Below are 25,090 nucleotides of genomic sequence, written 5' to 3'. Positions count from 1 at the left end.
CCCTAACCTCTCAGTAACATGGGGGAGGGGGGACTGTTTCCCCAGGCTGAACCCCAACTACATCCTTTTGTAGGGGGATAACTTGGAAATGGGACGTGGGTGGCACCGTGGTCTAAACCACTGAGCCTAGGGCTTGCCAATCGGAAGGTCAGTGGTTCGAATCCCCGCAACAGGGTGAGCTCCCGTTGCTCAGTCCCAGCTCCTACCAATCTAGCAGTTTCGAAAGCACGTCAAAGTGCATGTAGATAAATAGGTACCGCTCCGGCGGGAAGGTAAATGGTGTTTCCGTGCGCTGCTCTGGTTTTGCCAGAAGCAGCTTTGTCATGCTGGCCACATGACCCTGAAAAACTGTTTGCAGACAAACGCCGGCTCCCTCGGCCTATAGAGCAAGATGAGTGCTGCAACCTCAGAGTCGTTTGCGACTGGACTTAACTGCCAGAGTTCCTTTACCCTTTTAAACTTGGAAACATAAAGCTTCTGTGTCCTAGATCTAATTTCCTGATTTTGTGGTCTCTAGTTTACGCGCCGAATTTGCAATCGACAATGCACCCATTAATCAACTGCATGGAAGCACAACTTCTGAACAAGCTGCAAAGGAACTGGAATTCTTCTTCCCTGTGCAAAATACTTTTGCTGTCATTAAACCCACTGCTTTTGAGGAGCACAAAGGTAAACAGCCGGAGGATAGTACACCCACCCGCTCTTAGACATTCGTTAGGCATTTCAGGAAGAAGCAGGATGGTACCTTCAACCCTCCCCCCCCCCCCGCATGATGCTGATGTCTCTCCCAGTCGTGCCAAACAAGGTGATCATGTGTACAGTGTTGGTGAGAGAGAGTGCGTTATGTGCAAAAAGCTCTCTCACCCCGGAGGAAGTGGCCAGCAAGTGGGCAACATCTGTGCGCAGGGCCACTGAGTGTGATCCCACTCCTCTGCCCCTCATGTGCTTGGTAAGCATGTGAGGATGTCATGTGTCCAGGCTTAAGAAGAAAGAGACAGTCCCAAGGGGCAGATGGACAGCATACAAAATGCTTCCCCCCCCCCCCCGTCCACCCATTTCCAAGTATTTAGAAAGTCTGTGTGATTATCCTGCCTGAATTTATGGTAGTTGCCTTTCAAAACCCACTGTGGTAAGGCAATATGGCAGAAGAGGGGAAATTGTGGCATTCTAGGCCTGCACTGAATTGCTGATGGGCCAAATTTGGCCTGGGAGATTACAAAAATAGCAATCTTCAAAATTTGCAACTGCTGCTTTACAGCAACGGAATACTGATTGCTGTTGGGCATGAAAAACAGCCAGGCGGTGTTTATTTGCTATCCTAATGAGGGCAAGTTGCTTATTGCTCAGTTTTAGCCTAGCAGGAATGGCAATTTGCAGCCTGCAATGCTAATTTGTTTATTGACTGTGCGCATGGCTTTTGCTTTAATGGTTACATAGGGCAAGTGGAACCTGCAGCCAAATGTTGCAGCATCGAGTGCTCCTGCTCCGAGTTACAGCCACCATGCCCCTTTCCAGGACACAGTATGCCATTCCGTTCTCACTTCCTCTGCATTCCCATTTCTTGCCCATTGAGTGTGTGCAGACCTTCTTGGACAGTTTTGGGATCTCCCCCTGTGCTTCCCTCATATCTGTTTTTTTGGTATTTTGCAAACCTTCTGTAGCCTTATCAGCTACTAAGGGTCCTTAAGTTGCGCCCAGGCAGGACAGAGATGGCCAATAATGACACCAGGGGTTGAATTCAGAGAAAGAATTTAATCCTTAAATTTAAGGGACTCTTGGTGGTCAGCTCCACGACAAGAGTAAAGAAACACATATTTGCAAAGATTCTTATACACTTCTTTGGGCTCCTTCCCCCTCCTCTGTAAGAGTGCGCACGCACTCTGTCCGGTCCTTCTCATAAACACAAAGGGGGTCACAAGTACATATAAGGAAGATCCGTGTCCAGTCCTGTGCATAAACACATGCTGACTCAACAAAGCCTTCAGCCTTCAGTAAGCCTTCAGTTTACGCATCAAGCTAGCAACTTTCAGCGTCAGGCTGGAAGTGCATCATCGCTGATAATAAGCCCCTCTCTGCCTCTCATTCTGTCCTCCAAACAAGGCCAGCTATTCGTCCTTGATAGCAAGCTGGGCATCCTGTTCCTTTTTGCTGTTCCACTTTGACACACACAGAGAGGCAAAGAAAACAATGGGGGGTGGGTGGCTAAGCCATATTCAGAATTATACAATGCAGACTATATGATCAGATTTAGCTCAATAACACAATAGGCAAATCTCTCTCCACACTTCCAGTTTGCTCACACCTCCCTCTTGTGGGTTGGGATTGCCATTGAGCTGCAGTCATGGGGGTTAAATGCACCGCACAAGCAAATGCCCTGGGAATTCCTTTCCTTGGCTTGGCCAGGCAGTGGGAAGCTTGGTGTATTGTAGGTGTAGTAGCAGAGCCAACCCTGCCATGCCTTCACCGCTCCCTCTCAGGAACAAATCGTGATGTGTAGCATTGGGAAGGCAGGTGAACAACACCACCCTGCAGCTGGATGGGGCTACACACCCTATGAAGGAGGAGGCATGTAGCTTGGGGGCCCTCCTGGATCCTTTGCTGTCACTTGAGGCTCAGGTGACTTCTGTGGCACAGAGTGCCTTCCATCAGCTTCGGCTGGTGTCCCAGATGCTGAAATCCAGCATCGCCTGAGCTCTGCGAGTGCAGCTTTCTCCCAATTGAAGTGCAGAGTCTTTGAGAACCGGGACATTCGCAGGGAAACCAAAACTATTTGCTTGTTTACAAAGCTATTGTACTACCAACCTTACTATATGCTTGTGAGACATGGACCACTTATAAACGCCATCTCCAACTCCTTGAAAGATTCCATCAACGGTTATCTTTGAAAAATATTACACATCACTTGGGAAGACAGGTGAACTAATGCTAGTGTACTGAAAGAAGCAAAAATCACCAGTATCGAAGCAATGATTCTTCAACATCAACTTCGTTGGTCTGGTCATGTTGTACGGATGCCTGGTTATCGTCTTCCAAAGCAACTACTCTATTCCGAACTTAAAAATGGTAAGCATAATGCTGGTGGTCAACAACAGAGGTTTGAAGTCTCTCTCAAGGAAAATATAAAAAATATGTAGTATAAACTGGGAAACACTGGCCTGTGAGCGCTCCAGCTGAAGAGCAGCCTTTACCAAAGGTGTCATGGGCTTTGAAGACACTCGAACTCAGGACGCAAGGGAGAAACGTGCTAAGAGGAAGGCACCTTGGCAAACCCTCACCGTGATCAACTCCCACCCAGAAACCTATGTCCCCACTGTGGAAGGACATGTGGTTCCAGAATTGGCCTCCATAATCACTTATGGACTGACTTTTAAAACCGTATTTATGGAAGACAATCTTACTCGGCTACGAGTGATCGCCTAAGAAGAAGTATCTGGACAAGGATAGCCTAACTTCCATTGTCAATGCTCTGTGTTTGTGGCAGGGGTTTGCGGGGAGAGGAGTTTATTGGTTTGTGGTTTTTTCTTCTTGTTTTTATTTTGTATTTTGTGTTTTTATCTTTTTTTTGTGAACTGCCCTGAGATCTGCAGATGAAAGGCAGTATACAAGTTTTAAAAGCTCTAGGATGGATTACAGCAACACATTTTGTGTAGGGCTGCCTCTGAATACGGTCCGGAAACTTCAGTGAGTGCAAAATTTGGGGGCCAGGTTGCTCAATGGGGCAAAACGGTTTGGGCATATCACACCCATCCTGGTCCGACTGCAGTGGCTGCCGATTAGCTTCTGGGCCCAATTCAAAGTGCTGGTTTTGACTATAAAGCCTTAAATGGCTTAGGACCGCAGTACCTCTCTCCACATGAACTGACCCTCTCATCATAATCTAACTAAGGCCCTTCTTTGTACGCCTCCTCCTGGAGAGGTCTGGAAGGTGGCAACACCAAGAACAGGCTTTTTCTGCAGTGGCTCCCCACTTGTGGAATGCTCTCCCCAGGAAAGTTCACCTGGCACCTTCATTTTACACCTTTCAGCGCCCAGCAAAAACCTTCCTTTTCAACCAGGCCTTTGGCTGATAAATATTCTATACCCTTTTAAATGTGTTTGTGGCAGGGGTTTGCGGGGAGAGGAGTTTATTGGTTTGTGTTTTTTTCTTCTTGTTTTTATTTTGCATTTTGTGTTTTTATCTTGGTGGTGTTTTTTTTTTTGGGGGGGGGGGTGAACTGCCCTGAGATCTGCAGATGAAGGGCAGTATACAAGTTTTAAAAATAAATTTTAATGAATAAAAAGGGGGAGAAAAAAGTTGGTTTCCAAGCTTATGCCGTTAAAATAATAAACAAAGGTAAGAATATAATTTACTAGTCTTTAAAAGTTTAAGAACTTTTGAAGTTCTCAGTTCTAAACAAACTTTCCCCCCTTTTAGATGAAATTATACAAGAAGTAAAAGAGGCTGGATTCATCATATCTGAAATGAAAGAAACAAACATATCCCCCGAGTTGGCAGCACAGTTTTATAAAAACCAAGAAGGAAAACCCTTTTATGATCAGCTTATAAATTATATGTCTGAGTAAGTGCCTGTTTTTTGCTTTAATTAAATCCATAGGAAGTATAGCAGGCCTAACTTGGAAGTCAGCAAGCAGGCAGAAAGCTTCTGGTACTGTCAGGTATTTTTTGCACCTAGGGAGGAGACTCTTCCTGGACCACTTCGGACTAAAGATCAAAGAGCAACCCCATATTACGACATCTTCCTTCGCTCAGGGATGGAGGGTGAGACCTCAGCAGTTCCAAAATGGTGTTCTGGAACTTCATCGCTGGGTTTGCTAAGGTGGTGACAATGGATGTGGCAAACAAAGCAACATAAGGAATATAAAGGAGGGAGCTTGCTGCTAAGTCTTCCTGGCCAAAAGAAAATGACTGGTTCTGATTTGAAAGAGAGGTAGAGCTGGGTATCATCCGCATACTGATGAACACCCAGCCCAAACCCCCTGATGATCTCTCCCAGCGGCTGCATGTAGATGTTAAAAAGAAAATACAGAAGATAGGATGCATTTTGGAAAGTCAGAAATGGGACGTAGTTTGCTTACAGGAAACACATGTCAATGTTAAACATAAGAGAGTATTGGTTAATCCTAAACTTGGAATGGAATTTATAGCATTTTTGCTGGAATATTGGTTTATAGATTGAAAAAAGTTATAAAAAATATAGTACATAAAAATCAGGCTGGATTTATAGAGGGGAGTCAAATAAAAGATAACATAAGAAACATAGTGGATATTTTGGAATATTTACAAATATAAACAAGCAGCATTGGTATCAATAGAGAAAGCATTCGATAATGTTTCATGGGATTTTATGGAAAAATTATTGAGTAAGATGAAAGTAGGTGAAAGGTTCTCTAGAGGTATCAGTGCAATTTATAAAAATCAGAAAGCAAATTTAATTATTAATGGAAAGATTGGCGAAAAAATCAGTATAAATAAAAGAACAAGACGAGGTTGTTCGCTATCCCCATTGCTGTTTATAATAGTGCTAGAGGTACTATTAAAGAAAATCAGACAGGATAATTCAATAAAAGGAATAGTGCTAGGAGAGAAAAATTATAAGATTAGAGCATTTGCAGATGATGTAATGATAACAACAGAAAATCCGCTTGAAGGCATACCCAGTGCATTAAGATGGCAGGATTCAAATTAAATTATAAGAAAACAAATATATTAGTTAAAAATTTGGATGAGGAGAATAAGATTAGGCTGCAACAAATTACAGGATTGGAAATCAAAAAGAAAAGAGAATATATTGGAATTAATTTAACAACAAATAATATGGGACGCAGGTGGCGCTGTGGGTTAAACCATAGAGCCCAGGGCTTGCTGATTATAAGGTCAGCGGTTTGAATCCCCGCAATGGGGTGAGCTCCCGTTGCTCGGTCCCAGCTCCTGCCAACCTAGCAGTTCGAAAGCACGTCAAAATGCAAGTAGATAAATAGGAACCGCTACAGCGGGAAGGTAAATGGCGTTTCCGTGTGCTGCTCTGGTTCGCCAGAAGCGGCTTTGTCATGCTGGCCACATGACCTGGAAGCTGTACGCCGGCTCCCTCGGCCAATAACGTGAGATGAGCGCCACAACCCCAGAGTCGGACCCCTAATGGTCAGGGGTCCCTTTACCTTTACCTTTAACATGGATTTAGTTAAAGGTAATTATGGTAAATTATGGAAAGAAATTAAAAAGGACTTCGAGATGTGGGAAAAATTAAATTTTCATTACTGAGGAAAATTTCACCCATAAAGATTAATATATTACCAAAAATGATGTTTTTATTTCAGGGGTATCGATATTAGGTGGGGACAAATGTTTTAATAATTGGAGAAAAGATTTGGTGAAATTTCTATGGTCCGGGGAAAAACCTAGGTTATTCAAAGATATTTACAGGATGCTGTACACAGTCTGATTTCATCTGAGCCTGAACTGGCAAAAAGACTCAACAAAAATATTTGGAAATGCATCCTAGAGCAGCTGTGGGGAACCTTTGGGAGTTATAGTTCAGCAACAAGGGAGGGCCAAAGGTTCCCCACCCTTGTCTTAGGATAAAAAAACAACAACCTGTTAAAAATTCAATAAGAAGCCTGAACTATCAGTTCCTTGCAGGATTAAAAAGAAAGTTCCTTGCAGTATTAAAACTAAAGTGGCAGAAGTACATAATGTGGCTGATGAAACTTTATCCAGTTTGCAAAACAATTTTTCTCACATGCAAATAGTAATTTGGTGAAATTGAAACTCCCTGTTTTAAAAAAAGTTTTGCATCCGTAGCATTTCAGCTGCTGCACGTAGAAAAAGAGTGCTCAGAATGTGCGCTGTGCAACACCGTGATGTTCTGTGGTGCAACCATGTTGCAAAATGGCCTTGGTTTTATTTTTGTTAGAGCAGAGAAGGTTGTTCCTCTACCTCCAGCATCCGGAGTAGTGTAATTACAGCGGTACCTTGGTTTACAAACGCTTTGGATTACAACCACGTCAAACCTGGAAGTGTGTGTCCCTTTTTTTGGATTCCAACCCATTTTTTGGGGGGGGAAGCCCCATTGGCGAAAGCGCACCTTGGGTTACAATCTGTTTTGGTATACAACCGGACCTCTGGAACGGATTATGGTTGTAAACCAAGGTACCACTGTACCGGTATCTCATGTAAAACTTTTAGACAAATGGAAAATGGGTAGATTGCTGGTACATAATTGCAAAAAATGAGTGAAAACTGCCCCACCTATATCCCATGCATAATTTGGATACCTTGGAATCTGCTGCTTTAGGATAAACATATACAGTACCTCTGTTATATTATCATAGGCAGCATTCTCATATGAACTTGCCTTGCTCATCTTGTGCAGAAGGTCCTGCTAGTTATGTCAACACCAGCAGCTACAAATTCAGATTGTTAGTGTAACATAAATCTTTGAATGCCTTGGTTTTTTCCAGAGGCCCGTCAATGGTAATGATTCTAACCAAAGAAAACGCTGTGGAAGAATGGCGGCAATTAATGGGACCGACGGATCCAGAACAAGCAAAAGAAATCAAACCCAAATCATTACGGGCTAAATTTGCAAAAGATATTTTGCGCAACGCTGTTCATGGATCGTCTAATGAAGAACATGCTGAGCAGAGCATTAATTTTGTCTTTGGAGATATTGATCTAGAGGACCTAAAACACAAATATGTCTATGTTTAGTAGAATTCTCAATGTGATTTATTATTTGCAATATATGCCATAACTAATAAATGAGTTAGACTTGTCTTTTTCTGATTAGCATTATGTAACTGGTCATTATGTTACTGGGACCCAGGTGGTGCTGTGGGTTAAACCACTGAGCCTAGGGCTTGCTGATCAGAAGGTAGGCGGTTCGAATCCCTGCGACGGGGTGAGCTCCTGTTGTTCGGTCCCAGCTCCTGCCAACCTAGCAGTTCGAAAGCACGTCAAAGTGCAAGTAGATAAATAGATACCGTTACAGTGGGAAGGTAAACGGCGTTTCCATGTGCTGCTCTGGTTTGCCAGAAGCAGCTTTGTCATGCTGGCCACATGACCTGGAAGCTGTACGCCGGCTCCCTCGGCCAATAACGCGAGATGAGCACCACAACCCCAGAGTCGGTCACGACTGGACCTAATGGTCAGGGGTCCCTTTACCTTTTTACTGGTCAATATTGCAATGTGCAACTGTTCCACACTGATAGCAGTGAAAATCTTGCTTTGGCTTCAAGGAGGAAATGGCATTCTCTGACGGGGGCTACATTACATCCCAGCAGAGGGATATTCTATACAGACACTTTGGATGGGAAGGGTTAACTACAAGAATTTCACCACCATCAAACATCGTTTGTATAATACAAACATGTGACTGAACATTGTGCTTGTAGTTCTTTCTGTGGTTAATATTGCAAAGTAATTGCATAATATGCCACTAACAGCTTTTAGACCTATTGATGATTACATTTTTCAGGAAGCTATTACTTCTGACAGTTTGTATATGGCTGCGTTGGTGGGAAATACGTCTGGCGCTTTCTACCCCACAACTTAGTCCAGTAATATAAAATTAAGCAAAAGTGGTATCTGATTCTTTAAAAAAAAACTCTGTCTCTCAAGGGCACAGAACTAGTTGCTTATAACAGACACAAGTTTGCTACCAAGAAGCCAGTCCTTGGACAACTCCTCATTGCTCAATAACATATAGGGACTAGTGTCATTCAGCCCGTTTAGTAAACGGGCGCTAGCCGGGCGGGAACAGAGGGGAAGCCCTCGGAGACCGAAAGGTCAAAGCAGAGCGGCTGGGGTGGGGTGGGGAGAGTGTGCGCGCGTGTGCGCGACGCCTGCTGGCTGCTGGTCGCCGGGGGTAGCAGCCGGGAGTGGCATTTGGCGGCCGCAGGTAAACTGTAGGCAGAGGGGTGGGGGTGGGGAGAGCGTGCGTGTGTGCGTGCGTCCAATCCCTGTGTCCGTGGGGCACCTGCGCAGTAGCGCAAACCCAGGGACACAGGGAATACTGGACGCAGAGACACTTGCACTTTATTATATAGGATTCTCCATCCATGGCATGATGCCGTTATGCTGCTGCTGTCCTGTTCATTGGTGCCCATTTTCAGGCTCAGGCGCACATTTATGGGCCAACATAGTTCCCTTTGTTTTTTGCAGGAAGGCGGAATGGGTGTGCCTTGAGCACTCCTACAAAACGAGTGTTGGCTCATAAGGAAAATCCCAAAATCCACACTAAAGCAACCAGTTCATCCCTAAACAATGGGGCATCACTCCAGAGACTTAGATTCTAGTACCTTCACTGCCAAGGATTTATTTTGATCCACCTATTTTTCATGGTGGATGTGAGCATGAAATAATAATTGTTTGTTTGTTTGTACCCCACCCATCTGGCTGGGTTTCCCCAGCCACTCTGGGCAGCTCCCAACAGAATATTAAAAACACAATAAATACACCAAACATTAGAAACTTCCCTAAACAGGGCTGCCTTTAGATGTCTTCTAAAAGTCTGTTGTTTATTTCCTTGACATCTGGTGGGAGGGCGTTCTGCAGAGCGGGTGCCACTACCAAGAAGGCCCTCTGCCTGGTTCCCTGTAACCTCACTTCTCGCAGGGAGGGAACCGCCAGAAGGCCCTCAGAAATGGAATGATTCCTGTGTAGCTCCTTGAAGGAAAAGCTGGGTACAAATGTAAGACAAAAATGTCAGATGCTCAGTTAGGTTTTGTTTATAAGTATATTGTTATGAGTTTTTCGGGGAGGCACATGGGCGTAGCCAGGATTTATACTGGGGGCAGACTTTATGTTGGGGGGCAGAACTGAGTTACCTGTGAAGTGATTGGTCAGTTATGTATTTTTTTGTTTTGTTTACTTGATTTAGGGGAGCAGCTACCCCCTGCACCCGCTGGCTATGCCCATAGGGGGCAGACACCCCATAATCTCTTCGTTCAGTGAAGGGTTAGAATTTAGAATTTGAGCAAACGCATATATTCATGAATTTAGCGAGGGCTGGAAATAATATCGTCTCCTTTCCTCCTGAGGTCAGCCTGGTGGTGACTCGCTGGGGGTGGGTCACAGAAGAAACGAGGCTGATAATGACCTGGATTGTTTGATAATGATAAGTCATCTGCAAAACATCAGACCCTCTGCCCAGTGGCTACTGGAACAGGATTACCATTGGTAAGCAATGGGGGGGGGCTTTTGCAATTGGCTTGAGAAACAGAGGTTGCCAGGGTGGTGGACTATGGGGTGCTGGAAGCAGAAGGGGAGGGATTGTTTCCTGAAAATGATGCTGGGAAAGAAGAGGAGGAAGTGGGAAGAACTTCAATGGGAGGTGGAAAGGCAGCTAACCACACAGGCTGGCTGGAAGGGCAATACAGAGAGACATGAAGATGGTGCTTAAGGTAAAGGTAAAGGACCCCTGGACAGATTAAGTCCAGTCAAAAGCGACTATGGGGTTGCGGCGCTCATCTTGCTTTCAGGCCGAGAGAGCCGGCGTTTGTCCTCAGACAGCTTTCTTGGTCATGCGGCCAGCATGACTAAACCACTTATTGTGGGAATGTTAGGGATATGGATTAGGATATATTATTAGATAGATCCTATCCAAGCTTGTGTTAGCAAGCTTCCAATATCAGCAGAGTGACATTCCCCTTTTGTGCGCAGCAAAGCATGTGCGTTCAGGTTTGCTAAAACCTGTACAATATTATACTTCCTGGCAAAGTCCCCTTTGTACCTCTTAAAAGAAATACACAACACAGTGTTTATAAAATAAGATAGAGTTTACTTACAGCTTCAACCTGAGTTAACAGCATAATCTCAGAAAGGCAGGCTTACGTGGAAAAGTTACAGATATATACATGTGGAGACTACTTAGTAAAGTAAGGCTCCATCTGGTCTCTCTCTTGGCTGCAGGCCAAGAGGGAGAACCATCCTAACTGGAGATTCTCTGGAGATGTGTTCCCATCGAAGGAGAGAAGGCTAAGAGAGGGAATGGCTGCTGGCTGGGAGCTTTTGTCTGCCAGCTAATCCATCTCATCTGCATATCTGGAGGAACAGGAACTTAGTCAGGTGTTCCCCAGGTGAGTTCCTCTTAGTGGACACTCTAGGAACTGTTGTGACTTGTCTGCCCCAGTGTTCCATCCCACACTTATGGCACAACGGGACACCGTGATGGAAGCAAGAGTGCACGGAAACGCCGTTTACCTTCCCCGCCACAGCAGTGCCTGTTTATCTACTTGCACTGGCGTGTTTTCGAACTGCTAGGTTGGCAGGAGCTGGGACAGAGCAACGGGAGCTCACCCCGTCATGGGGATTCAAACCACCAACCTTCTGATTGGCAAGCCCAAGAGGCTCAGTGGTTTAGACCACAGCGCCACCCGCATCGCTACGAAGATGGCGCTTGGGGTGCCTCTGAATCCTATGTTGCACTGCTGGGGAAGACAAGCTTTAAAGAATTTTTTTGTAGTGTGACATTTGGAAACTTAAATAAAAATACAGTAGTCAAATGTCTTTGACTGTTAACACATTTATTGACTCATACAGCGGAATGTCATTCATGGTCACTTACATTAGAAAGAAAAGGTGCAGATTCTGTGCTGGCAATTATTTTACACCCCCCCCTTTAATTTCTAAAAAAAGAAAAAGAAAATAAGAGATTTTATTTTCACAGAAATAAAATGCCAGAAACTAGCAGTGTTACAAAGCATTGCAGAGGTTTCAGGCAACCCATTTGGTTTATTAAGAAGAAGTATCAGAGCTATGGTAGTTCTTAAAGTAGTGTACCCTGAAACAGATGCTGCTATGCTTAACAAGTGTAGTCAAAAACTTACTCCGTCTCCAGGATAACAATGGTTTTTGCAGCAGAGCCGGCTTGCAGAAGACTGGCTTTCAGCTGCAGAACCTGCCCGGAGCACTTTTACAAATGGATTTTGCTTTAAGATACAGCAACAGGGTGACAAACAAATGAATAAACACATGAATGTCCATGTGGTACCTTTGTGGGTGTAAAAAAACATCCCAATCCATTTATAAAATGCAAACTAATCTAGGACAGGGGAAGGAGGCGAGATCACAGCTAACAGCCAATCAGAGTTGTGCACGGCCAGCGGTGAGCCAATCAGCATTTTGGGCAACCTATATTAAAAACTTGCAGAATCTGACAAAGCAAAAGGAATTCAGTATTTCCTTACTAATAGAAAACAAAAAGAAGAAAATAAAAAACTTGGTGAGGTATGTACCTCTTACAGATGAATGTGTTTAAAATTAAGGTGCAAGAGATTTAAAAAATCATCCCTGTAAAAAGATTGCTTTGACTAAAGACTTACAGACACTAAACACATTGACCCAGCTCCACGAGGTCCTAATTTACCAGCATGCACAGCCAGCTATTTTCTTTACCTTTGCACTCCAAAACCTCCCATTAATGAAAACGCAAATTACCTTTTTCAAGCTCCCGAGTGTTAAAAACATGGGTAGCCTATTGGCAATGACACTGGAGTGCAACTATGATCGAAAATGCACAGCGGGTGACCTCGTTTTTGTCTCCGGATTATATACATCATGTAGAACCAGTGGAACTAACTTAAATATGGCGGGGCCACAATCCAGAAAACCACATGCACAACTGAATCCCACTGTCAGGGAAAGGCAGCGATGCCTGCCAACTTGGATAATGCTGAAAGGCAGCAGACAAATTCATGGATGATATTCCTGGATACTAGCCAGGGTGACTGTCCTCTGCCTCCACAATCAGACAGTATGGTTCGGTTCTGGAAACCCCAAGGGGGAGAGGGTGCTCTTGGACTTTGGGGTCCTGCTTGCCGGTCTCCCAAAGGCATCTGGCTGGCCACTGTGAGACCCGGATGTTGGACTACATGGGCCGTTGGCCTGATCCAGCAGGCGCCTCTTAGGTCCTTAGACAAAAGGCAAAGAAACTCAAACCAAGCCTGACTCTGTTTCTCAATCAAGCTATTGAATCTTGATCACCGGGCACGAACGGCAGCCTTCAGTACCTGCTGCAAGAAATTGGATGAGATGGGGGGTTCAGTTGCGGCTTCTTATACAGTGCAATGGGTACAGGAATAGTGAGGGTGGCAGCAAGCTCCTGTTTCAGAAAGAAACGAGAAGATCCTGTAGTTGCCAATCTTTCTGCAGGTAATAGAACTGATCTAAGGATCATTCAAGGGCACAGGAGATCTGGTGCATCAAAAGATTTCCCTTCTTTCCAAAAACCTCCCGTCCATTTCAGATATTCCCCCTCCCCCCGGCAATCCATGCACACAATGGCAGACGCTTGCTAACTGGAGGTGTTTCAAAAGTGAAAGAGATCTACACGCACCTCTAAATGGAGGGTGGTTTCTGGCATATACATTTTAAAACATTCTAAGTCCTCTAATTTTTAAAAACAATATTTCAGAACCCCACGATGGAATTGTTGCTCACTCTGTTTTAGGAATCTCTGTTCGTAATAAAACGACACGTTGTAAATATGTAGATATCGGGTGGTTTCCAATTAGGTCTTGTTCAGAGTAGAGCCATTGAAATGAATGCACCTAAGTTAGTCAAGTCTTTTAACTTCAGTGGGTCTACTCTGAGTAAGAGTAGTATTAAATGCCACCAATTATTCCTAAACTTTCCATACACACACACACCCAAAAAGGTACTGGTTTTTAAGTACTGCAAAATTAAACATTACAGCAAAAGCTGATCCAAAGGAGAAGTTTGATTTAGTATGTTACAAAATCGGATGGCAAAGAAGGCTAGCCTAGAAAAGCCTTTGTATGCTCTCACACACTTCTGCAGAACACCAGAGAAAGAGGAACATGTGGCTCCCCTTTTGCTAGAATTCTTAGGAGCAATCAGGATGACCGAGTGATATTCCCCTGGTGGGGCTCAACTATGGAAATGTGAATAATAGTGGCTGCTCCGATGTAAAATGTGCAAAGCCAGCCTTAGCAGCACGTAGGCAAATTTCCACTACACATATTTAAATCACAGGATTCTCTCCAGATGCAAACTGGTAAACTACGACTGGTTGTGCTAAGCATCCCCCGAATCACTTGCTTTTCAACCCACCACATGTTAATGCAAAGCTATATCTGCAGCTTAAAAAAAAAATCCTGTAAAAGTAAATTGTTCAAAGGATGTCTGTTTGAAATGCAACACTGAACATTTATGTCGATGAGTTCAGGAAGCACACCCAAGTCAGCTTCTGGGGAAATTCATATGTTTTTGGGGCTGATTTCTTTCTGGTCGCTTCTGAGCTTGTTGATTTTCTTGGGACTAGTGAGCGCCGGGTTGGTGTTCTTCAGGTTTTGCTTTGGCATCCCGCTGCGGCCGGAGTTTCTAGCGTTCTGGTTTTTATTTGGACCTGCCCGTTGCTTCTGTTCTTGGAGTCGCTGTTCCCATCTCTAGGAAAACGTAAATTAAGAAAGCGGGTTAGGAGGAGTCGGAGTCGCATACGTATATCCTAATTTAGAGGTAGAACTGAAAATTCAGGCTGACTTTCAGAAGGAAAGCCATCCTGTAAACATTGTATTTTTTTTAAATTAAGGCTGGTCTCCATCTAGCATGAGGGGGAAAGGGCCATTCTAGGGACTGAAATGCAGTACACACTTATTTCTTAAAGCTTATCTCTCCACTAGAAGCCAACTTGGCTTTTTTCTCATGTTTTGTGAAGTGCAAGGAAAGAAGGTCTCAGAGGGAATTTCCAGCAAGGCAAACACTGGAAGACCAAAATTCCCTGGAACAGTTTGGAAAAGGGTTTTAACAGGCCTGCCAAGGAAGTGGTCATTGCAATGCAATAATATCCTCCTGAAATCTTGCGGTGAAGGAAAACTACAGGGTTAGGTTCATACCATAGCAACTTGTTTATATACAGACAGGGTTTATGTTAATATGGTTCTTGATGCGGCTTCTTGTATATATGTTCTTAATTGCACCATCCACAACAATCCAGTGATGAAAATGGGTTTTTCCTAAAATCCACATATTTTATTTTATTTTTGATAGTCTAAGCTCACTGAGGAAGATGGACAAAATGTTTTATTGAGACTGTATAACCCCAAAAACCATATACCTCTCCATACCAGCCCACTTTCTGAATGACCGCTGGCCACAATTTTTAAGAGTATAGCTGTTGAAGAGTGCGGCGAGGCAATGCATCCTGTTTTTTGAAGATAAAATATTGAGAAGCCTCAGGTGGTCTTACCTTAAATCGTTTACTTAGCGGATCCTTCCATTTTTCAACTGAGCATCCATCAAGAAGCATTAACCTGAAACATTAATGGTAGAATCAAGATGAGCACAAAAAAATAAATAAATCATTTCCTGGATGTAGAATAAAACCATTTAAAAATGCTGGGCTCGTTTGAGTCAAAATCAAGCACTTCTAAGTTTCGTTTATTTCGGTGGGAAAGATGTGCTTAAGGCTGAAATCCTACACCCTCCTACCTGATTTTTACTCACAATAAATCTATTGACTTTAATGGACCAAATGTAGTTGTTTGCATAGCTGGCTACCACCCAGAAGAATTTATAGTGCAATTCCTTGTCTATCTACTAACCCAGAATGCGGCACTAACCCAGAATGCGGCAGCTAGACTGGTGACTGGGAGCGGCCGCCGAGACCACATAACACCGGTCCTGAAAGACCTACATTGGCTCCCAGTACGTTTCCGAGCACAATTCAAAGTGTTGGTGTTGACCTTTAAAGCCCTAAACGGCCTCGGTCCAGTATACCTGAAGGAGCGTCTCCTCCCCCATCGTTCTGCCCGGACACTGAGGTCCAGCACCAAGGGTCTTCTGGCGGTTCCCTCGCTACGAGAAGCAAGTTACAGGGAACCAGGCAGAGGGCCTTCTCGGTAGTGGCACCCACCCTGTGGAATGCCCTCCCACCAGAGGTCAAAGAGAACAACAATTACCAGACCTTTAGAAGGCATCTCAAGGCAGCCCTGTTTAGGGAAGCTTTTAATGTTTGATTTCTGTATTTAATGTTTTGTTGGAAGCCGCCCAGAGTGGCTGGGGGAACCCGGCCCGATGGGCAGGGTATAAATTATTATTATTATTATTATTATTATTATTAGAAGCAAGTCCCTTTGAGTTCAGTGGGGACTTATTCACATCTAAGCATGTCTAGGTCTGCAGTCATATGCATTCTTAACTTTCCTGGACTTTGCCCACAATATTTGATTTAGTTGCCTTTTATCAATAGTCTCATTAACAAATACAATGTAGACGAAAAGGTGGGGTTGAATAAAAATACTGATGGTTGTCTAAATTAACTGCTACAAGTCTCTTTATTTTCCGATTGATTCCAGAAGAATCTTACTGATTATTTGATATCATTGTGTTTACAGTAACATATAAAATTTAAAATACATTGCTTTGCTGTAAGGATAGGCACCTTCCTTACAAATCTATTCCAGAAATGGCCTGAAGGAAGTTTATTTATTTTACAATTAAGGCCACATTAAGCTCTAGATAAGGCCCAGTCTGGTGCAATGACTTCTTTGGAGATTCATTTTGGACTGGACTCTACCAACAACAGAAGAGTCAGACTTGAAATGAATCTCAAGAATCTAGTCAAAGTATCCAGGTTTCCTGGAGTGTGGTTATGGATGACTTCTCCTTCTATGCAGTAAAAGAGAGTCAGTGCCAAATTTTTGTGTGTGGTGTTAAACAGAGGGCACAACCCACAGGAAATAATCCTACGACACAAGATCTATCTAGGCTTGCAGAGCAACTGTTTAAAAGATGCAAGATATGAATTGCACAGCCTTTGTGCTGGCATATGTGGGTGCTTGTTGTGTCTGTTCATTTTTAGATAAAATGTTTTGTTTTAGAATTATTATTATTATTATTTTCTGCTCTGCAACACATGTGGTAGACCCCCTTTCAACCTGTACTGTATCAGTCTGAGCATTTGTGATGAGTTTTGCTGTTGTGACCCCAGTCAGATGTGAGACTTCTGCATCTTTGAATCCAAGGGTGAGGCCTGAAATACTGTATAATCAGAAAAAGGGGGAAACTGCTAGAAACAAGAATGTGGTGTTTCCTTCAGCACTTTTCCAAGCAAGAGACTGTTACTTCTGACATTTTTAAGAAGCCACTGTAACTCAAACCCTGTTTACATATGGCTAAGTTCAAATGAGAAACACAATGTTTTGTTTTTGCCTTCTTTTTCAGATCCTTTAACAAAGCATATAAAATAAAAACCTCAATGACCTTTAAAAACATCCTTGGCAAACTTGTTCCATGAAAAACAGAATTCTTTCTAATCTTTTCCCATTCCTCAGCTTAATTTTGAAAGCCTTCACACTGATGGGTTGGCATTCTCAAATAACTCAAGATTAGTCAAGAGCAGAGCTTTCCCCCCAGGAAAATAGGTGTCGGGACTCACCATGAAGTTGTTACAGTAAGTGCCACACTTTTTAACAACAACAAAGAGAGGTGCCGGTGCTATTAAGCACCCCCTGAGAAAAAGCACTGGTCATTCCCACCACCATCTCCAGAATCAAAACATGGGAAGTCTACCTTCTCTTGCTTCCTATCCCAGTGTTTTGCAAAGCTAAGCAGGGTCCAGTATGGTTTCAAACTGGATGGAGGACTGAGTATTGAGATTCTTGCATGGCAGGGGGCTGCACTAGCTGACCCTCAGGGTCCCTTCCAAATCTAGAATTCTAGGAAATCATTGATACAATCCCTCCTATGTATAGGAGAGTTCAGATTTGGAATCAAAGAATCACAGAGTTGGAAGGGATCCCGAGGGTCATCTAGTCCAACCCCTTGCAATACAGAAATCTTTTCCCCCAACGCGGGGCTTGAACCCACAGCCCTGAGGTTAAGAGTCTCATGCTCCACTGACTGAGCTATCCCTCCATATTATTACTAATTCTATTTCTATCCCACCCTTCCCTTGAGGAGTTCAGTGCATCATGCAACCCTATTTACTGATAGGATAAAGTGGATTTTAGTCATTGGCTCAAGGACAGCCCTAAAGTAAAGGTAAGGAACCCCTGACAGTTAAGTCCAGTTGCGAACGACTCTGGGGTTGCGGCGCTCATCTCACTTTACTGGCCGAGGGAGCCAACGTTTGTCCGCAGACAGTTTTGCCGGGTCATGTGGCCAACATGACTAAGCCACTTCTGGCAAACCCAGAGCAGTGCATGGAAAATCCATTTACCGTACCTTCCCGCTGTAGCGGTACCTATTTATCTACTTGCACTTTGACGGGCTTTCAAACTGCTAGGTTGGCAGGAGCAGGAACCGAGCAACAGGAGCTCACCCTGTAGCAGGGATTCAAACCATTGACCTTCCAATCGGCAAGCCCTAGGCTCAGTGGTTTTAGATCACAGCGCCACCCGCGTCCCTCCAAGGCCAGCCCTTCCATGAGGCAAAATGAGGCAGCTGCCTCAGGCAGCACATGCTGGAGGGTGACAGTACCAACCCCTAGACCAAACTTGGCCCTCCAGCTGTTTTGAGACTACAACACCCATTATCCCTGGCTAATAGGACCAGTGGTCAGGGATGATGGGAATTGTAGTCCCAAAACCGCCGGAGGGCCAAGTTTGGCCACCACTGCCCTATTTATTCTTTGGTAGTGTTGCATGGCAGCATTACTGCTGCTTATTTGACAAAGGAGGTGGTGGTGGCAGCGGGTGATGTGGCCGGGCTGAGCATGTCGCAGGCAGGACCGCCACCAAACCAAGTCCGCCACTTCAGCCCTGGCACCCAAAGGCTCCTGGGTGCATCTGTGGAGCTGCCCTGCCCTCAGGGGCATTCTTAACGTTTTTCAAGGGATGGGGCAGCTCCATGCACGTCAAAGGGGGTTGTTTGCTGGGTTCGCCAAAAATGGAAATAAAACATTTTAAAGCAGGCATCTTGGCAGCACATTCTTGCCCCCCTGATCCTTGCTTACCTTGAGAGACGTCTATTAAAACTGCCTCAGTGTGTCAGTAATTCAGCCATTCGCTTAGAATTAAAAATCTCCTCTCTAGAAACTATTTTCTGGAGGCGTATTCTATGCTATTGGCTGTCTCTGTGGTACAGGCTTCCGAATCGTTATTTGATTCAATGTCTTTGGCGAGACGAGTTTCCTAGTCCCTGGGCAAAAACGATCCATACTAAAATTGTGTCCTATGGACTGTCCCCTTCAGACTTGTTGAAACTAGACCTTGCCACAGCTAAAAGAACCCTCAAGCAAAAACTAGAGGAGATGGACCTCCAGCAAAATGTCATAATGGGAAGTGGTACCTGTTCACCATCGAACCTCGGCATAGTGCCCTCCCCGCAGATTCCATCTTATTTGACATCCCTATCAGTCGCGGCCCATAGGTTTGCCTTTATTAAGGCAAGATTTAATGTCTTTCCTTCCAATGTTGTGAATAATAGGTTCTCGAAAGGCCAGAGTTCAGTTCTGTGTGCATGTGACAACAGATCCATAGAATCCCTCCATCATATATTATTCTGTTGCCCCTTGCACATGGTCCCTCGGACCAGATTTTTATCCCCCTTAATATCTGAAACTTTGGATAAGACTTCGGAATCCCAGTTAACATATCTGTTACAGGATAATGAGCCAAGTAGATCACTCCTTGTAGCTAGATACCTGATTGCAGTTCTATCCTACAAGAGGAAAAATGGGTTACTTTATGATTATTGATTTTTTGCCCTAATGTTTGATTTATAGTGGTGACCAGATGATCTAAGTGATATTTTTTACCTTGTAATTGTAATTTTATAATATCTATAGGGATAGGATTTTTATGAATGGAATTGATTTCGTTTACTTTTGTTTTGTTTTGTTCTGTTGTACGATGTACATTGTTTTGTGTTGATATCTTGATATGGGCCTATGGCCGTAATAAAGTACTACTACTTGCTTACCTTGAGCGCCACTCGTAACACATAATGAGGACATCTTGGTTTGGCAGAAGAGGGGGACATTGGCAGGAGGAATTTGTATGCAGAGGCATGAGAGAACGGGGAACAGGAGTTGAAGATTTCAGTACGTCTTTCACGTCAACCATTGTGGTTATTTCATTGCAGCCTCCTCTCTCTAAGCTCTTGACTTTAGCATGAATAACTGCAACACAAAAAGCAAAGGTAAACCATACCGTAGTGCCACTTAACTAACAGCCAATACTATATAGGGTTACTCAGAATCCAGTCTCGCTAAGTTCCACTGCAAGCGGCACATTTGCTACAGAGTAAGTCCCACTGAATTGGGAGACTTGTTCCTGATTCAACCGACTTTGGATCTCTCGCTGCAAGCCTGCAAGTACCATCTCTGAAATTATAAAACCTTTTAAAAACATCTCTAAAATATGAATCAGGAAGGGACTTTTTTTTTTTGCTTTAAGCAAAAGTTGATGGAAGTTGAGATGACACTTTATTTAGGCACATAAACACACACACACACACACGTAAAGATGCATTTAGTTTTATTTTCTTGCTTGCTTCTGCCCACAGCTCATTCTACTGATTTCAAATGATTGCACCAGTGAGAAACAATATGGGAGACTGAGGTGCAAATGACTGGTTTTCAGTTCCTAAATGCCCTGCTGTGCCTGGGATATTTGAGGGCTGCCTGCCTGAGTAGGGAAGGATTCCTACCTCCCCTGAGAGCTGAGATGAAGCATTGAAGCCCAATTGTGAATCCTATTACCTAGGGAGACAAGGTTATCGTCAACCAGGAACAGGGCTTTATTGGTGGTGGCTTCTCCTTTGTGGAATGGCCTTTGAAAAGGAGCCTACCAAATCCATTCTCACGGATCTTTTAGAAGGTCAGTTTAAACTTTAAACTTTTATCTGGCCTTCTGTGCTCCATCCTGTCTCATGCTTGCCGTGCATTTATGGGAGGCATTGTACCAGGGTATGGAGATCCATGTTCATTCAAATGAATGAATGAATGTCTACCTTTGAGACATACATTTTGATGCATGCTTGGATAAACACCAGACCTACGGCTACCATTCCTGATCCAATAAGTGGGACATGTGATGAAGCCTGCTTACTCTTTGGAATAATCAAATCAGAACATTGTAGATTTGGAAGGGACCTTGAGGGTCATCTAGTCCAACCCCCTGAAATACAGGAATATTTTGCTCACCATAGGGCTTGAACCCATGACCCTGAGATTAAGCTATCTGGGGCTCTTGCAGCTCTCCTTCACTGCATCAGGTAGCTGATGCTATTCAGAATTGCTGATAACCACATTGGCAACCAACGGTGCAATCCTATACAGACCTTCCCAATAGTAGGTCTCATTGAATTCAGTGGGCTTATTTTGAGTAGGCATGCATAGGATTGCTCTTAATTGCTGAAAAGTGAGAAAATTTTGATCCCGGTCTTGTTAATCCAGTCTTTGCAATACCTCCTTTCTCATCCCATTCCTGTCCCTTCTCCTGTGCTTCCACAAAGAGTGTAAACACGAAGGCAGGCAATCTTTTATTTTCCCACGGAACCTTGTATTCTGGATATTGTCAAAAACAACAATGGCTTCAAAATCTGGATATTAGCACTAATTTTGCATTGAAACACATTCCATTTATCAGTACGAACACGTTTCACATGATCAATTCATAAGAGATTTCTAGCGAAACTTAAGATTTATCCAGTGTATTTGTCCTGTGTATGGATTCATTTATTTTTACCCTCCCTAAAATAATGCCCTGCTAACTTAATCATCTGAATTTATAAAGCTGGTCTTTGGCATTTTAACACAGGGGGTGCTTTTATCCTGCTATTGATTTCAGCAGAACTCAGCTGAGTTTTCATCTATGCAAGATCATATCTGGACATAAGATGTATGATTGTGTGTGTGTGTGTGTGTGTGAGAGAGAGAGAGAGAGAGAGAGAGAGAGAGGAAGGGAGGGAGTGGATTCTGCAGTCATTTACAACTTCCTTGAGAGTAAGCTCCAATGAATACTTTTTGCCCACAATTCTATGCATATTTTTTTTAGAAAGCTAATGTTTACTAAACATAGTTACTATTGAGTTTTTATTCCCTTCAAGGTGGCGGGACTTACACCTTGAATCTGTGCGTGTTTACTCAGAAGTAAATACCATTGAATTCAATGGGGCATACTCCCAACCACTGAGTTTTCCAGTACATATTTAACATGGAGCTGTAAAATGCATGGATTTCACTGGCACCTAGCTTTTTCAGGAATGCACCCAAAATAACATTTCTCTTAGGTATTAAATCAGAAGTATTACTATTATTTGAGAAACACAGTGCCTTCTCCAGTTGCTGTTTTTAAAGCAACACTTTTGTGTCTTGTCCAACCGAGACCCCAAAGTCGGTTTCGTCGCAATCCCAAGTGATTTGGATCTAAGAAATAAGTTCTTTCGTTCTCTCTCTCCTTTCTTTCCCTTTAAGAAGAAATAACATGCATTTCAGTAAATCTCAGTGTCTTCAAAAACCACTGAAGGCTGGTTCTGATGTGGGAGAAAACCCAAAGTTCTGGAGGAAAGAAGCAACAATAAAATCGCTGCCACGGTTCGTTTGAATCGTGTCTTTTATGTGTATATTTTCTCTGGACTCGAATAATTAAAGGGATCAGATCAGGCAAAAAAAAAGGGGGGGGGAATCCCGATGATACGAAACCAGCCACGAGATGGGAGAGAGCATAACTTAGCATTTTTTTCACTTTTTAAATAGAAATAAAGTGTTGCCGACTGACTCACCGTAAGAGTAGTTTTTGGTCAAGTACGTCGCCAGAGTGGGCTTGACCTTCTTGCACTTGCAGCGCTCTGCATTAAAAGCAAAACAGAAATTTATATACCATATATAATGGAAATACACATACAGTATTCGGCGATCGCGTCCGGTCTTAGAAAGAGGCGCTCACCGTGGCTTGAGGTCTTGCACTCGGGAAACAGAGGCTTTTCGTGGACCATTACGTCGTCAGATAAATCGATCCACTTCACGTCCTCTTCAGGAGGGAACACACAAAATGGAAATGTAAACAACAACAACAACACAGTAAAAAAACCCCGGTAGCAATTAGAAATTTGATGGGGGGGGGGGGAAGGAGAGGGATTTTCCTTTCATTTTTAGAAAATATATCCTCATCTGGGAAAGATGGTCTGACAACTTCTCAAACCCCGGAAGAGCGCGCACGTCCTGGAGCCCCGTTGGCAAGGTGAACCCCAGCCATAGCTGCCAAGTTATCCCTTTTTTAAAGGGATTTTCCCTTATGCTGAATAGGCTTCCTCGCGAGAAAAGGGAAAACTTGGCAGCTATGACCCCAGCGCAGTTACTCCCAAGTCAGCCCCTTCGCTTTCCGTGGGATTTACCCTCCGACCAAATGTGCTCAGCCCCCGGGTCGCACTGCGCAGAGCCAACTCGCTTGAAGGCTTTCCCTGGGGAAAAAATCCCTCCGAAACTGTTTTTAATAGATCTTTTATATATAGCTACATGTATAGTTTTAATTCTATTAGTTTGATTGTTTGTTTCTAGCTGCACTTTTTAGCTGTTCTTATTTCACCTGTAAGCCGCCTTGAGTCTCTGTCGCGAGAAAAGGCGGGACATAAATAAATACTATTAATAATACGTAATGGCGCACACCTGTTGCCCTCGTTTCCGAGGGAGACGGAACTTGCGTCCAGGTGGGAGCCCTTTAGCAAGGCGTCCAGACCTCGAGGGGAGATCTGACCTGCCTCGTTTCCTCCTCTGCGGGGAGGCTTGCTTCCGAGGAAAGCTACCCAGGATCAGGCCGCCAAGGGGAAAGGCAAGTCCCGCCGATTCGCGGGGGCATCTTTCTTCGGCAACGAGGTTGGTTGGGGTGCGCCAGCCTCATTTGGGAGCCTGCCTGCGGGTCTCACAGACCTAAGTGCCATCGAACTTACTCCCAGGTAAAGATATATATGCTCATAGAATGGTAGAGCGGGATGGGACCCCCGAGGCTTATCTAGACCACCCCCCGCCCTGCAGAAATCTCGACGGAAGCATCCCTGACGGACGGCCATCCAGCCTCTGCCTCAGAAACTCCAATGGACTCGTCCTTGTCCGGGCCCCCCCTTGCCCTCCTGTCCGCCCCGTCCCGTGTCACCTCTTTTCTCCTCACCTTCGGGCAGATCCGTGACGATGGCCTCGGGGGCGATGCAGACCCCTCGGTCGTAGACGGGCAGGTCTTGGCAGGCCAGGGCTTCGGGCCAGCTGTGGTTGTACCTCTTCATGAGGGGCTCGCAGCCGTCTCGGGCGCGCTGGCACAGCGCCTTGCAGGGCTTGATGGGGTCGTGCAGGAACTCGACGGCGCAGATGGGCGCGTACATGGCGCACAGGAAGAAGCTGAGCACCGGGCTGCAGCCGGCGGCCACCAGCTCGTGGTACTGCTCGATGGCAAGCACGGCGTTCTCCTGGGTGCTGTGGTGCAGGTGGTTGGGCATTCGGGTCATGTTCCAGGGCATGTGGCGGCACATGGGGATGCGCACCGGCTCGCAGAGAGAGCCGGGCAGCCCCGACGTGGCGCGCCCCAGCCACAGCCCGAGCCACGCCAAGAGGGCCACCGTCGCCATGGCCGGAGAGCTTCGCGGAGGGCGCGCCGTCGGTTTTCCTCTGGAGAGGCGGCGAGAGAGAGCCAAGTGCGAGCCCTGCCTTTGCTCTGCGCGCAGCTCGGAGCCAGGAGGTTGCAGGCAGAAGCGGACTTGGCGGGACCCTCTTTATAAGCGGTGCCGCCGATGACGCGCGAACGGGGTCGCTCGCTCGGGGCCGTCCGTCGGGCCGGGGGGGAGATGGGGGCGCGCGGGTGTGCGCGCTCTTCTCCCCAGGCACGCACGTTGACATCACTTTCCTCGGCTCACTTTAATCCCGGAGCGACATCATCGCCGGCTCCGCGTTTCTCCCTGGGCGTCTCCAAGCGGCTATTTGTTTTCACCCAGCGAGAGGTTTGATGCGCGCAATAAATCCTGGAAAGAGATTTGGGGAAAGGTGGGTGGCAGCAGGAAAGGGAGGAGGCGAGCTGGCTCTCTCCCTCTGCGCCGCAGCCACAAATTCAGACGAAGGAGTCGTCGGGGAGCCCGGCAAGAAGCCTCGCTGGTGCTGCTGCACCACACAATCATAGAATTGTACAGTTGGAAGGGACCAGG

General features: G+C 44.9%; 2 protein-coding genes across 3 annotated transcripts in view; one reads left to right on the top strand and one right to left on the bottom strand.

The window, feature by feature from the left end:
- The window catches only part of NME8 (NME/NM23 family member 8), a 36,149-nt gene extending 28,441 nt beyond the window's left edge, over window positions 1–7,708 (top strand). Inside the window, exons 13-15 of the mRNA XM_088654225.1 lie at window positions 518–669; window positions 4,415–4,559; window positions 7,459–7,708. Of these exons, the coding sequence (XP_088510351.1) occupies window positions 518–669; window positions 4,415–4,559; window positions 7,459–7,708 (547 nt within the window). The remainder of the gene's footprint in view (window positions 1–517; window positions 670–4,414; window positions 4,560–7,458) is intronic.
- A 6,509-nt stretch (window positions 7,709–14,217) lies between these two features.
- Window positions 14,218–24,520, bottom strand: SFRP4 (secreted frizzled related protein 4). 2 transcript variants are annotated; one of them, XM_088653581.1, is made up of 6 exons: window positions 24,070–24,520; window positions 22,852–22,935; window positions 22,688–22,753; window positions 19,883–20,081; window positions 15,207–15,270; window positions 14,218–14,406 (listed from the first exon to the last, which is right to left on the bottom strand). In XM_088653581.1, the coding sequence occupies exons 1-6, from the start codon at window positions 24,518–24,520 to the stop codon at window positions 14,218–14,220; spliced, it is 1,053 nt and encodes a 350-aa protein (XP_088509707.1). The 2 variants fall into 2 exon arrangements, with proteins under 2 accessions (XP_088509707.1, XP_034985379.1); XM_035129488.1 differs by having other exon boundaries at window positions 22,858–22,935.
- Window positions 24,521–25,090: the final 570 nt, after the last annotated feature.

This window comes from Zootoca vivipara, chromosome 11 (genome assembly GCF_965207765.1).
Source record: "Zootoca vivipara chromosome 11, rZooViv2.hap1.1, whole genome shotgun sequence".
Classification (NCBI taxonomy): domain Eukaryota; kingdom Metazoa; phylum Chordata; class Lepidosauria; order Squamata; family Lacertidae; genus Zootoca; species Zootoca vivipara.
Note: the sequence above shows the minus strand (reverse complement) of the source record. Positions and strands in the feature narration are given on the sequence as shown.